The sequence below is a fragment of the Corythoichthys intestinalis genome, chromosome 6, assembly GCF_030265065.1.
Source record: "Corythoichthys intestinalis isolate RoL2023-P3 chromosome 6, ASM3026506v1, whole genome shotgun sequence".
Classification (NCBI taxonomy): domain Eukaryota; kingdom Metazoa; phylum Chordata; class Actinopteri; order Syngnathiformes; family Syngnathidae; genus Corythoichthys; species Corythoichthys intestinalis.
In genome coordinates, this window is record NC_080400.1 from 52,405,323 (window position 1) to 52,420,164 (window position 14,842).

The 14,842-nt window shown below is 37.9% G+C and overlaps 1 protein-coding gene across 2 annotated transcripts in view; it reads right to left on the reverse strand.

Annotated features, from left to right (window-relative positions):
* Positions 1-14,842, reverse strand: part of inppl1a (inositol polyphosphate phosphatase-like 1a) — a 68,000-nt gene that overhangs the window by 6,765 nt on the left and 46,393 nt on the right. For both annotated transcript variants that reach the window (XM_057838880.1, XM_057838881.1), the window contains exons 20-26: positions 14,741-14,830; positions 12,970-13,083; positions 12,414-12,590; positions 12,104-12,259; positions 11,928-12,009; positions 6,673-6,759; positions 4,659-5,412 (exon numbers count right to left, since the gene is read on the reverse strand). In XM_057838880.1, the coding sequence (XP_057694863.1) occupies positions 4,659-5,412; positions 6,673-6,759; positions 11,928-12,009; positions 12,104-12,259; positions 12,414-12,590; positions 12,970-13,083; positions 14,741-14,830 (1,460 nt within the window). The remainder of the gene's footprint in view (positions 1-4,658; positions 5,413-6,672; positions 6,760-11,927; positions 12,010-12,103; positions 12,260-12,413; positions 12,591-12,969; positions 13,084-14,740; positions 14,831-14,842) is intronic.

The window sequence follows — 14,842 nt, forward strand, 5'->3', positions numbered from 1 at the left end:
AAAAAACTTGTGCTGGCTAGAGTCTCCAGTGTTAAGAGCCACTTTACATTTTAAAGTACATCACAGACATTTTACAGTACGTTACTGCCACCTTGTGGTCATAATAATTCATTGCATCCATCGTGTGACAGTTTGGAACACAGGCTCATTCACTTGCACAATACACAGCCTGTCGGTCACATTATCGCTATTGAGTGCTTTATGTTACCTTTCTGCATTGGAAACTATATGTCTCCAAGGATTTTACATCTATACCAACCTGTTAATAGAATACTCAAGTAATGAGTAACATTGTTAGTAACTGCTTATTTTTATTTTATTTTTTAAACTATAGTACTTTTTTTCTCCCAGCACAAACTTATCTATATGAACTGTTGTTATAATGACACTGTACAATTGCCTATTACAGAAATACGAAAAAAAAAATATATAATAATAATAATAGAATTCCGGCGAGAGAGAGAAAAAAAAAAAAGACAGAAATGAAGCAATATTTGTCCGAAGAGCATAAGTGCCGTCTAATGGAAAAAATAGTTCCTAGTTTGAATAGTGAATAGTTCCTTCATAGTTACTATTATGAAATTAAAGGGATCATATCTCCGGTTTTCCGTGGTCAATTGGTTCCAAACAAAACTGGGAGAAAGGTTTAAATCCGCGCTTTCGATTCATGTTGAGGGGAGCGCTTGTATGTGTTCATTTTTTTACTGTGCTTTAAAGACACCACGTGATTGAACAATCTGGCAGCAATAGGATAGCAAGCTTGCGTCAGATTGGTGTAATCGAGTCATGTGATTATTGTTGCAACGTCTCATTGGTGAAATTGGAAGAGCTACTGCCATAAAAAGAAGGTAAGTAATTATATTTATTTGAAATGCCGATCATTTTTAGCTTAGGGTCATTAATTGATGTCTAATATTTAGTTAAAAATATTTTTAACAGCTTAAAAAAAATTTCACTGGCATATTTTAAAGTTTTAAACAAATTACATCACAATGAAAAAAAGTGTCTGTAAATAGGTCACTGATATCTACCTCATAACTATCGGTTAATTGATTTTTTGTTAGAGTCGCATTTTCCCGGATATTTTAGATGATAAATAATCGATCCAAACAAAGAAAAATTGGGGAAAAAAAACGCTTAAAAAGGTAAATATTTGAAAAAGAAATTCTTGACCACTCCTTATTGTCTTTCACTTCTGCATCGTTACACTTGTTATATTACCGTGTTTCACTCATAAAATCCCCACAAAGTCCGGCTGTGGCCATTCACAGCTGTGTCTTGACACTCGCTGATACATGCTACACTGAGTTTTTGGATTGAAACAAGGTAAGTACACGATAATATCTCGTTAAAATCATGGTGTCTTTAATTATGCTCTCACCTCGAGTTAACCGAAATCCACAAAAAGACATACGTTGCAGTCGAATGCTAGCACGAGAATTATGGACACAGCAGGCTAACTGACAAGCGTGTTGTCCATTATCTTTTCGACCCTTGTTGCCCTTTTATTGCTTATTATGGGATGATATCGATGTATTAGATACATTAGATGTTTAAATCATAAAGCCTAGGTCCGAGGCTTCAAGCCTAAATTCAATAAATACATAGTGTTATGTAATCACATTTATATGTTCCCTTTATGCATATGGAGCCTTTTATTCTCAATCAAAGCAGTCATGCATTCACATTCTTTAATCAGAATTTAACAAATATTTGAAAAGCCCTCTGCAAAAATTATAATATTATGGTATTGGAATTTAACCCCTAAAACTCCCCTGGAAAAGTTTTTTCTTCGCACAGATTAAAATCCAGCCAAATCAAAAACTATATGCAGTAAAGTTATCACTAACTATACAGTTAACTCCCCGTTTAGCCATGTTTATTTACAAAATAAAACACAAATTTATATAACATAAATTAAATCTACATTTACTCACACACCAATTTCTTCTATTATTGTACATCCACCCATGTCTTAGTGCATGCATATTGATTATCACAGACTTGAGCAGACAAAGGGGATCATCTTGAAATGTTCGTTGTTTATTATGTACCAGGATGGGTGTCCAAAACATTTTTTTTTTTAAATGAGGAAATTTCAAAGGTCTCGAAAATGTCTATTTTTTTTCTCACCTGACTTTACCTACTTTTAAGGTTTCAAAAAATGCTGTCCTGTTCAAAAAATTCTTTCACCAGAAAACACAGATTTTAAGCTTTCTAATGATGTATCACACATGCTTATAGGACAATTTTGAAATTTGGCCAAATTAGGGGTCTCAGAACAGAACTTTAAGTGACCTCAGCGTTTTCCACCATATAGATATATTGTATATGATTGTATCGTTCTCATTCACTTTTTTTTTTAGCACAATATGCCTTGAACGCGGCAATGTCAAAATGCCATGATTCTCCTAGTTGGATAGATTTCTACATGTGCCATTTTCCCGTGAAGCGCAATGCAAAATGATATGAATTTCATGGTGAGAAGGTGAATCAGGGGCTGATATTCACAGGAAGCTTTGAGCACAATATTGAAACGGTGCAAACGGGGAAAAAAAGCGTACGAATGGAAAGAGAAGTTTAAGAGTGGTTGGCCAAGTGTGAGAAAGGCAGAAGGAGCCTACTGATGAGAAGCTCAAGAAATGCTGCTGGCAGATGTGCCAATTAATATTATAATAATATTATATAATAAAAATAATAATGATAGCGTTAGTACGCTCTTTGCAGATTAGTCATGACTGTGCGCATCAAATCATTCAAGAAAGGAAAAAAAATCACTCTTTGTGCTAAAAACAGAGTGTACTACACAACATTTGAATAATTTTTGACTTGCCCTTGTATGAACTCAAATCTTGCCAAGATATTCGAGCCATAAATACAAGTACACAAATCCGATTTAGTGGATATATCAGATTTTGACATGTACTTCAAGCGACACATACCCAATATGATTGCAAATGCTCAACATGAAAAAAAAAAAACACATTTACAGATGTCCAAAATGCTGTTACAACACTAGAAACAATAATACATATTTATTAATTAAACATTAACTGTTACTATGACTAATATTTTCCCCCAACTCACCCTTCCCCATTAGTTTGAATATGAGTTTCCTTGGCTTTGCTCAGTTTCGCTGTAGTTTAGATAGATGGCAGGTGTTTTGTGTAATTTGGCAAAACACCGGTGTGAGCACTGTACTGGACAGAAGAGCCTATTTTTATTACATCATGCTTTTGTTAGTTTACGCTCCTATCGCATTGGACGATATCCCAAACAAACAGAATTTTTTATCCAAATTTGGGCTTGTTCCTATCTGGGGATATCTAGTTCATGCCTTTTCTAATCTCTTTATTCTACTATGACCCATATTAAAATGTACCACTTGCCAACAGCGGTGGCTGGTGGAATTTTTGCCAGCACGGGTACAGTAAGAAGGATAGATATTGGAGACAGACAGATTTATCGTAACCACCTATAACATGCTACAGATAAACAATGAATGAATTTTACTGCTCATTACCTGGATACTATTTATCTTGCTCGCCTAAAAATAGACAAAAAATTACAGTGGTACCTCTTTTACAACATTTATTGGTTACTGGAAGTAGTCTCGTAACCCGAAAATTCCGTAAGTAGAGACGCGTTTTACATGTAAATACGTCTAAACCGTTCCAAGCACGCCTGAAACGGCACATTAAATTTTATAATCTGTGTAAAACCAGAAACAACAGCCAAACACATTTGAATCATTCCACAAAACTAAACTAACCGTTATTACCTGCAATGAAGTAGGTAATAGCTGTTCATGTGGCTAGTTAGCCTGCCAAGATGGCTAAGTTGTTTTCTCACTATAAGAGTACTTTTTTGAACATCTGTTCAAAATAACATTAAATAATACAGCCTGTGGTGTTTTTTCTCTCTGGCGACTTTCTGTGTTGAGAGATGGTGTCTGTGTATAATGTGTAAATAATGATACGAGTCATACACACATGCTCTGTCTCTTGCTCTCACTCTCCATTAATATTATAATAGAAAAGGTGAATATACTCACATTCCGGCATCATAATTTAGACTGAGAGAGAAATATGTAGAAAATGAGCAAGAATCTTTAAATGTTGAGATGGAGCTTTAAATTCAGTGAAGTGCCTCCAATATACTAGTATATCATACAATTTTATTTAAAAGTGTTTTTACTTTATGGAAAATATTTTTTTTTCTCACGTTTAGCCACTTGAGCTTGTTCTGTGGGTTTAGTCTTAGAGTTCTATTTCAGTTATTTACTTTTTGTTATTTTATTTATTTTAACATTATATTCATGTTGATGTTCTAATTTTTAAATATGTTAAGAAGAATTAAAAAAATCCTGTCGCAACACATTTTAGAGCTATAATTGCAATACCGTGATACCGTGAAACTGCAGTATTTTTGCTTAAAGTTATCAAACCATCAAAATCTCGTACTGGCACATGCCTATTTTATTGTTTAACTTTTGTGACTTAGCCCAGGATAAGGCAGCTAGCTAGCACCCTCTATTGACGAGATGCTACTGTTCGCAAATTAAATTTGGAATTGTGTCACCTAAATCAAACCTAACAAAGACAACTGAATAGAGCGTTCCCAACACTGTATGTTAACGTGCCATTTCATTAACTAACCTCTTCGGGAAGATCCTCAGCAATACTTTCAGCGATGGCATTTCTGGGTGGGAAGGTTCGGCAGGGGTCCAGACTTAAACCCATGGCCTGCCCCCTGAGGGGAGGGGGTGCCGAGGGAGCGCGTGGAGGCTGCCCTGGAAACTCGGTCTCACTCAGCGTCTTTGCCATCTGAAGCACAGAACAGGACTGGTCGTCCAACGCCCCGCCGCCGATGGGCCCACTGGCAACGGCGCAACCTCCTCGTCGGAAGCTTTCCCCGAGTGCCAGCGGTGCACCGGAACCTGCCGCAGGGATCTTGACCTCAGCGAGATCTGGGTGAAGCGAGCGGGGCATCAGGAAAGATGCCTCCATGGCCATTTCCATGGCTCCCTTTGGGAGCGGAGGGGGTGGAAAATCTGGAGGGGGGCGATTCAGTGTGCTCCCCACAGTGGCTACACCTTGTGGCCCTGCCACACAAGCTCCCCCATCATCCTCTATGGACCCCTCCTCACTGATGGCACGCACCGTGTGACCTGTCATGGGTCTGCGAGGATGAGACGAGCCTGTTGGAGCACACGGAGGTTTGGTCCGGGCTACAGAGATGGGAGGGGGAGCTTTCGTTGCCTGCGGGGTGGTGGAGGTGGGGGATGGGAGAAGCTCAGATGACAGAGCGGCGGCCGACTGATTGGGAACGCCTTCTAAAATGTAGTAAGCGGGGTTATTGTAGCTGTTCTTGCCAACAGACTGATCTCCATCAGAAGAATCCTGCTTTGGCCTGAATACACACAAGAGGAGATTAGCTGGTTGATTCAGTCTATTTCTATGCAAACATGTTCATCAAGGACCGTGGAACCTTAAATTTCACACAAAACGTCGTGCAAAAACCTGAACGTCCTCATTTGCGACGTCATATTGTCACCAAATGGGCGTGTGATTTGAGCTCAATCAGCATTCAAAAAGTTAAAACGTTCACTTTCTACTTCATATGAGGCCTCCACTAAAAAAAGGATCAGTGATAACAAAGAGAAAAAATATGATAAAACCGAACATCTTTCAATTTCACTGCCATGTAGCATTGGAGGAGTACAAACATCTATGTTCGTGCTGTTAAAGATTATATGGCTAAGTCAATAATAAGGCAACTGCCCTACATACACAGGAGTTTTTTTCCTTTTTTTGGCCTCGATTGAAAGTAACCACAGAGTTGCTTATTCATTCAGTTTTATCCTAGCTATTTACACTTTGGTAAAGGCAAGTTCGAAATGTTTTTTATGATCATTTTTATTGTTGGAGATTAATAACAGTGGCTAACTTGTTTGCTGTTTATATTCCAGATGAAATGTATTTTAATAGTATTCACCTGGAACTCAGTAAATTAATTCATTATAACAGAACAAATTGTGTTTGCTCTTAAAAATGAAATACAAGGCCTTGATGATTTGCATCCCGCGGAAAGGATCTTGTTTAACAATTTCTTTTTAAAAATCTGGAATTTTATTTTTACAACTTGTAATATCAGAGATAACATGAATAAAAGCCAATATTACCAGGAAGTAGGCTAAGTAGCTGTCGTGAGACATTTTTAAAAGCCATTACTATTCTAGCCAATCAAATGCGGATATTTCAGATTGTCCGGGCTTTTCATCGCGTATTGGCTACCAACTTTAATATGCGTGTCTATTTGAGAATTCATCTTTAATAGCTAAAGGAAGTCAAGCAGGCATTGCCTATGTCCCACACGAAGGATGGAGAAAGACAGACATATTGCAAAGGTACAGAAACCATAAGGCGTGCGCGCCTATTTTTTAGCTACTTTTTACCTATCTCTTTTGAGTGTATATGCATTTATGTGCTGCATGCACATAGCATGACTGGTTTCATGTGTGTTACACAATGGCTGTTGCAGCAAGAGCTATTAACATGATCTTTTCCATGATAATAGTTCTAAGAAATGTGTGATTTTCAAATTTAGAGTCCTTGCACAACCATGTTTCATATGAAGGTCATTTCCACTGTATTCATGGTCAACACGCACCTCGCAGCAATTTCCTCCTTGCTACTCTTCTCGCCTTCTTCGCTGACTTTGCCCAGCTCTCCAAGCTGTTTACGAACCATGGGTGGCCTAAGGAACAATTTGAGACAAATTGTTAACAAATGTGGTAGCCCCTTAAAATAAATATAAAAAAATACAAAGTTCAGAGAAAATAAAATACAGACCACAAAGTCATAGGCATTTCAAATAACCTTCGCAACATTTTTTCTATAAATTTAACCTAATCCCAGTTGCCGTCTTTGTTCAGTGTTTGATTTGGTCAACAGGCAATACGCAGATTATCCTGCATGTGGGGGTAAAAACGTCTTTGCTTGTAATAATTTGTATTCTATCATATTGCGTGCAAGTAAGGATACAATACATGGAACAATAATCTTAATCACATTTTTAAAAATCTATTTTAAACACGAAAAGCAGCATTAATATTTAACATACAGTGATCCCTCGTTTTTCGTGGTTAATGGGGACCAGAACCCGCTGCGATAAGTAAATGCGAAGTAGCCCCACCCCACCCTAAAAAAAAACATTAAAAAATTCTGTTCAATGTGTTTATTCAGATTTAGCATTGGAAAGATATATATATATATTTACAGTGCCTTGCAAAAGTATTCGGCCCCCTTGAATCTTGCAACCTTTCGCCACATCTCAGGCTTCAAACATAAAGATATGAAATTTAATTTTTTTGTCAAGAATCAACAACAAGTGGGACACAATCGTGAAGTGGAACAACATTTATTGGATAATTTAAACTTTTTTAACAAATAAAAAACTGAAAAGTGGGGCGTGCAATATTATTCGGCCCCTTTACTTTCAGTGCAGCAAACTCACTCCAGAAGTTCAGTGAGGATCTCTGAATGATCCAATGTTTTCCTAAATGACCGATGATGATAAATAGAATCCACCTGTGTGTAATCAAGTCTCCGTATAAATGCACCTGCTCTGTGATAGTCTCAGGGTTCTGTTTAAAGTGCAGAGAGCATTATGAAAACCAAGGAACACATCAGGCAGGTCCGAGATACTGTTGTGGAGAAGTTTAAAGCCGGATTTGGATACAAAAAGATTTCCCAAGCTTTAAACATCTCAAGGAGCACTGTGCAAGCCATCATATTGAAATGGAAGGAGCATCAGACCACTGCAAATCTACCAAGACCCGGCCGTCCTTCCAAACTTTCTTCTCAAACAAGGAGAAAACTGATCAGAGATGCAGCCAAGAGGCCCATGATCACTCTGGATGAACTGCAGAGATCTACAGCTGAGGCGGGAGAGTCTGTCCATAGGACAACAATCAGTCGTACACTGCACAAATCTGGCCTTTATGGAAGAGTGGCAAGAAGAAAGCCATTTCTCAAAGATATCCATAAAAAGTCTCGTTTAAAGTTTGCCACAAGCCACCTGGGAGACACACCAAACATGTGGAAGAAGGTGCTCTGGTCAGATGAAACCAAAATTGAACTTTTTGGCCACAATGCAAAACGATATGTTTGGCGTAAAAGCAACACAGCTCACCACCCTGAACACACCATCCCCACTGTCAAACATGGTGGTGGCAGCATCATGGTTTGGGCCTGCTTTTCTTCAGCAGGGACAGGGAAGATGGTTAAAATTGACGGGAAGATGGATGCAGCCAAATACAGGAATATACTGGAAGAAAACCTGTTGGTATCTGCACAAGACCTGAGACTGGGACGGAGATTTATCTTCCAACAGGACAATGATCCAAAACATAAAGCCAAATCTACAATGGAATGGTTCAAAAATAAATGTATCCAGGTGTTAGAATGGCCAAGTCAAAGTCCAGACCTGAATCCAATGGAGAATCTGTGGAAAGAGCTGCTGTTCACAAACACTCTCCATCCAACCTCACTGAGCTCGAGCTGTTTTGCAAGGAAGAATGGGCAAGAATGTCAGTCTCTCGATGTGCAAAACTGATAGAAACATACCCCAAGCGACTTGCAGCTGTAATTGGAGCAAAAGGTGGCGCTACAAAGTATTGACGCACGGGGGCCGAATAACATTGCACGCCCCACTTTTCAGTTTTTTATTTGTTAAAAAAGTTGAAATTATCCAATAAATTTTGTTCCACTTCACGATTGTGTCCCACTTGTTGTTGATTCTTGACAAAAAATTAAAATTTTATATCTTTATGTTTGAAGCCTGAAATGTGGCGAAAGGTTGCAAGGTTCAAGGGGGCCGAATACTTTTGCAAGGCACTGTATATATATATATATATATATATATATATATATATATATATATATATATATATATATATATATATATATATATATATATATATATATATATATGTATACTGGACTGTCTCAGAAAATTAGAATACACAATATTCTAATTTTTTGAGACAGTCCTGTGTATACATACAGGACTGTCTCAGGAAATTAGAATACACAATATTCTAATTTCCTGACTGTCTCAGGAAATTAGAATACACAATATTCTAATTTCCTGACTGTCTCAGGAAATTAGAATATTGTGTATTCTAATTTCCTGAGACAGTCCAGTATATATATATATATATATATATATATATATATATATATATATATATATATATATATATATATATATATACACCGCATTTTTTTGGACTATAAATTGCAGTTTTTTTCATACTTATGTGTGGTTATTTACAGTCAGGTCGGGCCGGACTTGTCTCTCGCCAACTTTAAAAAAAAAAATTTAAAAAAAAAAAAATTCAAAAAAAAAAAAAAAAAAAATTATATATATATATATATATATATATATTAGGCCTGTCAAACGATTAAAATTTTTAATCGAGTTAATTACAGCTTAAAAATTAATTAATCGTAATTAATCGCAATTAATCGCAATTCAAGCCATCTATAAAATACGCCATATTTTTCTGTAAATTATATATATATTCTGTAAAATAAATTGTTGGAATGGAAAGATAAGACACAAGATGGATATATACATTCAACATACGGTATATAAGGACTGTAGTGGGCATTTCACTCTACTGTCATTTAAATCTGTCTATGCTGTCCTCACTCCGAAGCGTCTACTTTTTCCAAAGCTAGACAGCTAGTGAACGATGCCTTAATAATCAGACTTCTTCCTTTTTCATCTGATTTATTAATATAATGGCCTCAAAACATTGTCCTCTTTAGACCGTAGTAAAACTACACAAAAAAAGTACACAAGCATTGCATTAGCAACAACGTTAGCTTAGCACGCTATACAGGTTCACTAAACATAAACAAAAAGCGTCTCATACAAAAAATATAACATTTCGCTTACTAACATAATATGTACATTCTTTACAACAACCATACTTACGGACAAATCTTGTCCAAGGATCATATAAGCACAACATTACAACGTAGGCGTCAGACCGAGACGTCGTGCAGCCATATTGAACTGGCAAGAAAGCAATAGACCATGTCACAAAGCGACCACAAGAGTTCGCTGTTAGACAGCACAAAAAACCTTGCTGTAAAAAATACCCAAAGGCAGAATACTGTCTGAGCGGGACATGCGCGTTAATTGGGTCAAATATTTTAACGTGATTAATTTAAAAAATTAATCACCGCGCGTTAACGCGATAATTTTGACAGCCCTAATATATACATATATATATATATATATATTCATATATTTATACTAAAACAATGTATGGATGTTAAATAACTAATTTGGATAAAACAGAGACGGCGCTGTGCATGCCTGCGCACGTAAACGCCGTGGCCCCGCTCTCTTTTCAATCTTTCCCTCCCGCTCTGGCGCCCTCCGCGAGTCCGCATCCTGGTATTTCCTTTTCGATATGGAGCAGCTAGGAGTGAAAAACAAACTATAGACAGGGTAATTGAAAAACAAACAACAGCGGTAGGAGTTGGGTATGGAAAGGATTCAAATTGATTGTTGAAGATGCTATACAAAAACGTGTAGGCTTCGCTGAATGTAAACGAATGTGGCGCTTTGGTCTCATATGACAACTATATTTAACAATCTTTTCCAGCGTCATTTCGTTGTGTAAATGCATTTATAATGATCATAAAAATAGACTATTAGACTATACCATAAGACTTTTTAAACAATGAGAAAAACTTTTTTCTGCCAACTTTAAGAGATTAAAATAAATGTCAAATCCGCTATCCGCCTGTTAGAAAAGACACACAAATATAAAAGATATGTTTATTGATGCACCGGTATCGTCACAAATGTGATCACACAAAACGCAACCACGCATTGCATCCCCGCATTTCCTCCTTCTCCTGAGTCATTACAAATAAAACATAAAAATAATACCAAAATAACGTGAAATGATATAATAATGTGTTAATAATTTCACATAAAAGCCAAACTATGAAAAGAACTGACTTATAGTCTGAAAAATACGGTATATAAGACATGCTTTTTCATAATTTTCCCCAAAGTGTAATAAAAAAAAAAAAAAAAACTTTTATGTATATAAAAGATATATATATATATATTTTAATAAATTGCTTTTAAGCACTTCAAATGTAATAATTATGATAAGTTTTAAAGATCTTACTGTCCCACTGAATTATTTTTAAACAAGAATAAAGCAGAAAAATGGTTGGCTTTATTAAATGCTTCATTGAGTCCACTCAAATCTGCTCAAGCTGCTCACTTACACACAACGAGTTACCACAGCAACTGTTTAAGTTAAACGGTGATTGACGCATGCGGCGCTTTGAAGTTCGGTTCTCTGGCAAGATCAAGCAACATCTGTTTAAACGTCTGTCAATCATTGTAAACTTTGATAAGCAACTCCAGTGCAGTCACTACCTGACCAACAAAGAGCAGGGAGAGAGAGGGACGTAGAGGGACGTAGAGAGACTACGCGATCGGCTGGGGACAGCTCATCTGTATAAATTTTTTAAAATTTAAATAAAAAACTGGAATGAACTGAGGGCACGAAGTTTGAAGCACGAAGTAGCGAGGGATCACTGTACTCTAGAAACATCTCAATCTCTCTCACTTTAAAAAAATTTGCCGATTGCCATGCTTTGTGCTCAAATGGGAACGTGGCACTTCAGATGCCACTCAAATTAGAGCACACCTGTAATTTGAGTGACCCTGTGAACCCTCTCCTAAGACCGCCACTGCCCATTGTAAAAGATAGCAACATACCTTGTCCAATATAAGGCATTCCTGGGAAAACCTATGATGCTATTTAACATAGTAAATTATTACTAATAGTAAAATAATAATATGCAATTAAAAAAACTAACTTCACATATTCGTGTCCCGCTCTAGATGACAGGGATTTCCCTTTAGGTACACCTGTTTCATCTTTGTCCACACTGATCCACTCTGGAACAAAATGCAAATCCAAAGTCATTGAAATCGGGGTTTGTACATGAAACTATATTTTGAGTTGCAAATGTAGTACATAAAATACAAATACCATAGAGTCTTTCCCTGGTTCCCATCCTTTCAGCAGGGACTCTGACCCTCATCGACCCCCTGATATTTCCAGTTTCCTCGCCACGATGAGACAGGTAGGTGTGGAACTGCTGCGCTGTGCTGCCAATCATTGACTTCAGAGCTAAGACACACTCTCCTGGTAATGACACAAACAAAATAGGCTGGTTATTAAACAGAAAAACACAGACAAAAGAAAGAAATGACTACTCAGCCCAAACAACAACATTGTATTTATACCCTAAGATTCATATTCATCCAGGGATTTCACAACAACGATATTGCATTTATACCGTAAGATTCATATCCATCCAGGGATTTCACAGTGAGCAGCAGGTGTTGGTCCTGAAGGTATTCGATCTCCGACAGTAGAGGTTTTAGTGTCGTCAACTGCTTGCTGGACCAGCCCAAGCGGAGAAAGTTGACATTATCGCTACTTTGACTGTCGTTCTCGTAACTCTTCTTGAACTCTACATATGAGAGAGAGCGAGAGAAACGCACAGCAAAAGGGGTTGGGAGAGTCAACAAAAGGAAGGGACGGGAATGACGTGGGTAAAAAGTCAGGTGATGTTTCTACTGAATTGTATCCAAAAGTGCAACGAGAAAGGACATGCGCAGGCGGGAATGAAATAGGACAAAATTGATGCTAGCTGTAAAGGTATACTGACTGCCTGGAAATGGGGAAGGAGGAAAAGAGACATGAAAAAGAAGAAAGAGATGCAGTTCTATTACAACCACCTGGTGCCACAGGAAGTCTACGATTCTCGTGGCTGCTGATGGAGTTTACTGAATTTGAGGTGATGACTGTTTTTTATGAATAGAAGTTAGTGAATGGCTGCTACGTCTCACCTTCCAAACATGTGGAGTAGAATTCTATGAAGAACTTGGTTCTACTAGCAGTTTTCACTATGGCTTCGATGCTCTCAAATTCAATATAAGCCTGCTCTGAAGATTTAGGAAGCCCTGGAAAAAACAGAATCACTTGGTTAGTTGTGAACTGAAACAGAAAACTTTTTGTCCTACTTCGTTTTACTACCGTAATTTCCCGAATATAAGGCGCACCCGTAATTTACTTGTAAAATCTAGGGAAAATGATAGTACCCGTGTTTAACGCGCACCCTAATTTTAGCACCAATAAATAATAGAATACAAGAAAACGGAGCTCGTGTAGATACAGAAATGTCATTTTACTGACTGGTGAAACACAGCACAAGCATAGCACATTGGTAGTTCAAAACATTACCGTAAACTAAAGATGCACCGATACCGATACTAGTATCGGCAGGGGGGCGCCGATCCAGCCCATAATGGTGGTATCGGTATCGGCGAGTACCAACAAAGACGGCGCCGATACCATTTACCGGTCCATTATTATAACATTTGACCGCAGCCTTTTTTTTTCTCCTGGCACTCACTACACTTTGTCTCTGTGTTGTGTGATGGCACGTGAACACCAAGCAGCTATCGCTATTGGCCTGCTCCAGACCAATGAGAACGGGCCAATAGCCACTCCTGACCAATGACAAGGCCGCTTGGCGGCGCCGACATGGCGGCGGTCGGGAAATATTTCAAAATAGAAATCCCGTCAATTAAAATCAATCGCTGCATGCAAGATTTGCGGCCTGAAAGTTTCGAGATGTGGAGTTAAATCGGCCAGTTTCAATACCTCGAACCTGATAAAACATTTGAAGACGAAACGTGAACAAACGCAACGAGTTTGAGCCTGCAAGAGCAGGACTGCTATCCAGAGGAAGGGCGCTGGACAGGTGCAACAATCTCTGGTCAGTTCACTACGTCATCTTTACTTTGTGTTTTACTTAAAGAAATGCAGCAGTAATTGGGAACTGTTTCCAAAGTAGGGTTGCCACCTTTCAGAAATAGAAATAAGGGATGTACGGTAATATTATGATTTGACAACTTCTCCAACTTAACAGAATCCAGGAGAAAACAAAACAGATATGACTTTTCTTTTAAAGGCTGCTGTATAACTTGCTCGTTTCATCATGATGAATAAATGTTTCTTCCATGGATTGATACGGTAAAATAAAAGTGAGGACTGAAGTCGGGAATCAGAAAGAGCGCATCGCTGTAGACTGTGACAATAGGAACTATTGTTATTTGGGTTTGAGTTTCCCGAGGGACAGATATAGATGACGGACACAGGAAGTCTGTGTTGCGTTACATTTGTTATGGCCCGAGTTGCAATAAACGCTGACTCAAATGAGTTCAAGAAACTAAATTCTGTGCTTTATGAAGAGTGAAAAAAGCAGAACTTAACACAGACGAAATCATTTGACCAATCAGAGTGAAGTATTACCGAAACAAAATGGTGACGTCATGTACCGTAATGGTTGGCAACGGATCGCCGAACACGTTTTCTTCAACGCAACATGGCCGTGTCAATTAAAAAAAAAAAAAATCTGTCTTCATATGTATATATATTATATTTATGTCTCCATACCTGCACCCATGTATAATGCGCACCCATGATTTTACAAGTTAATTTGGGGGGGGGGAAAGTGCGTGTTATATTCGGGAAATTACGGTATACCATATTTTTCGGACTAAACAGCAGATTAAATCTGGTTTGCAAAACATTCACGAGGTTTCTCCTTTGTACCTTTCTTGGAGACAAACTGTGACGTTACGCCCACCTCAAATGTACCAAATACTGGGGAGTGGTCACTCGTTACAATGTCATCTGTGCATCCTAAAAAGAGTA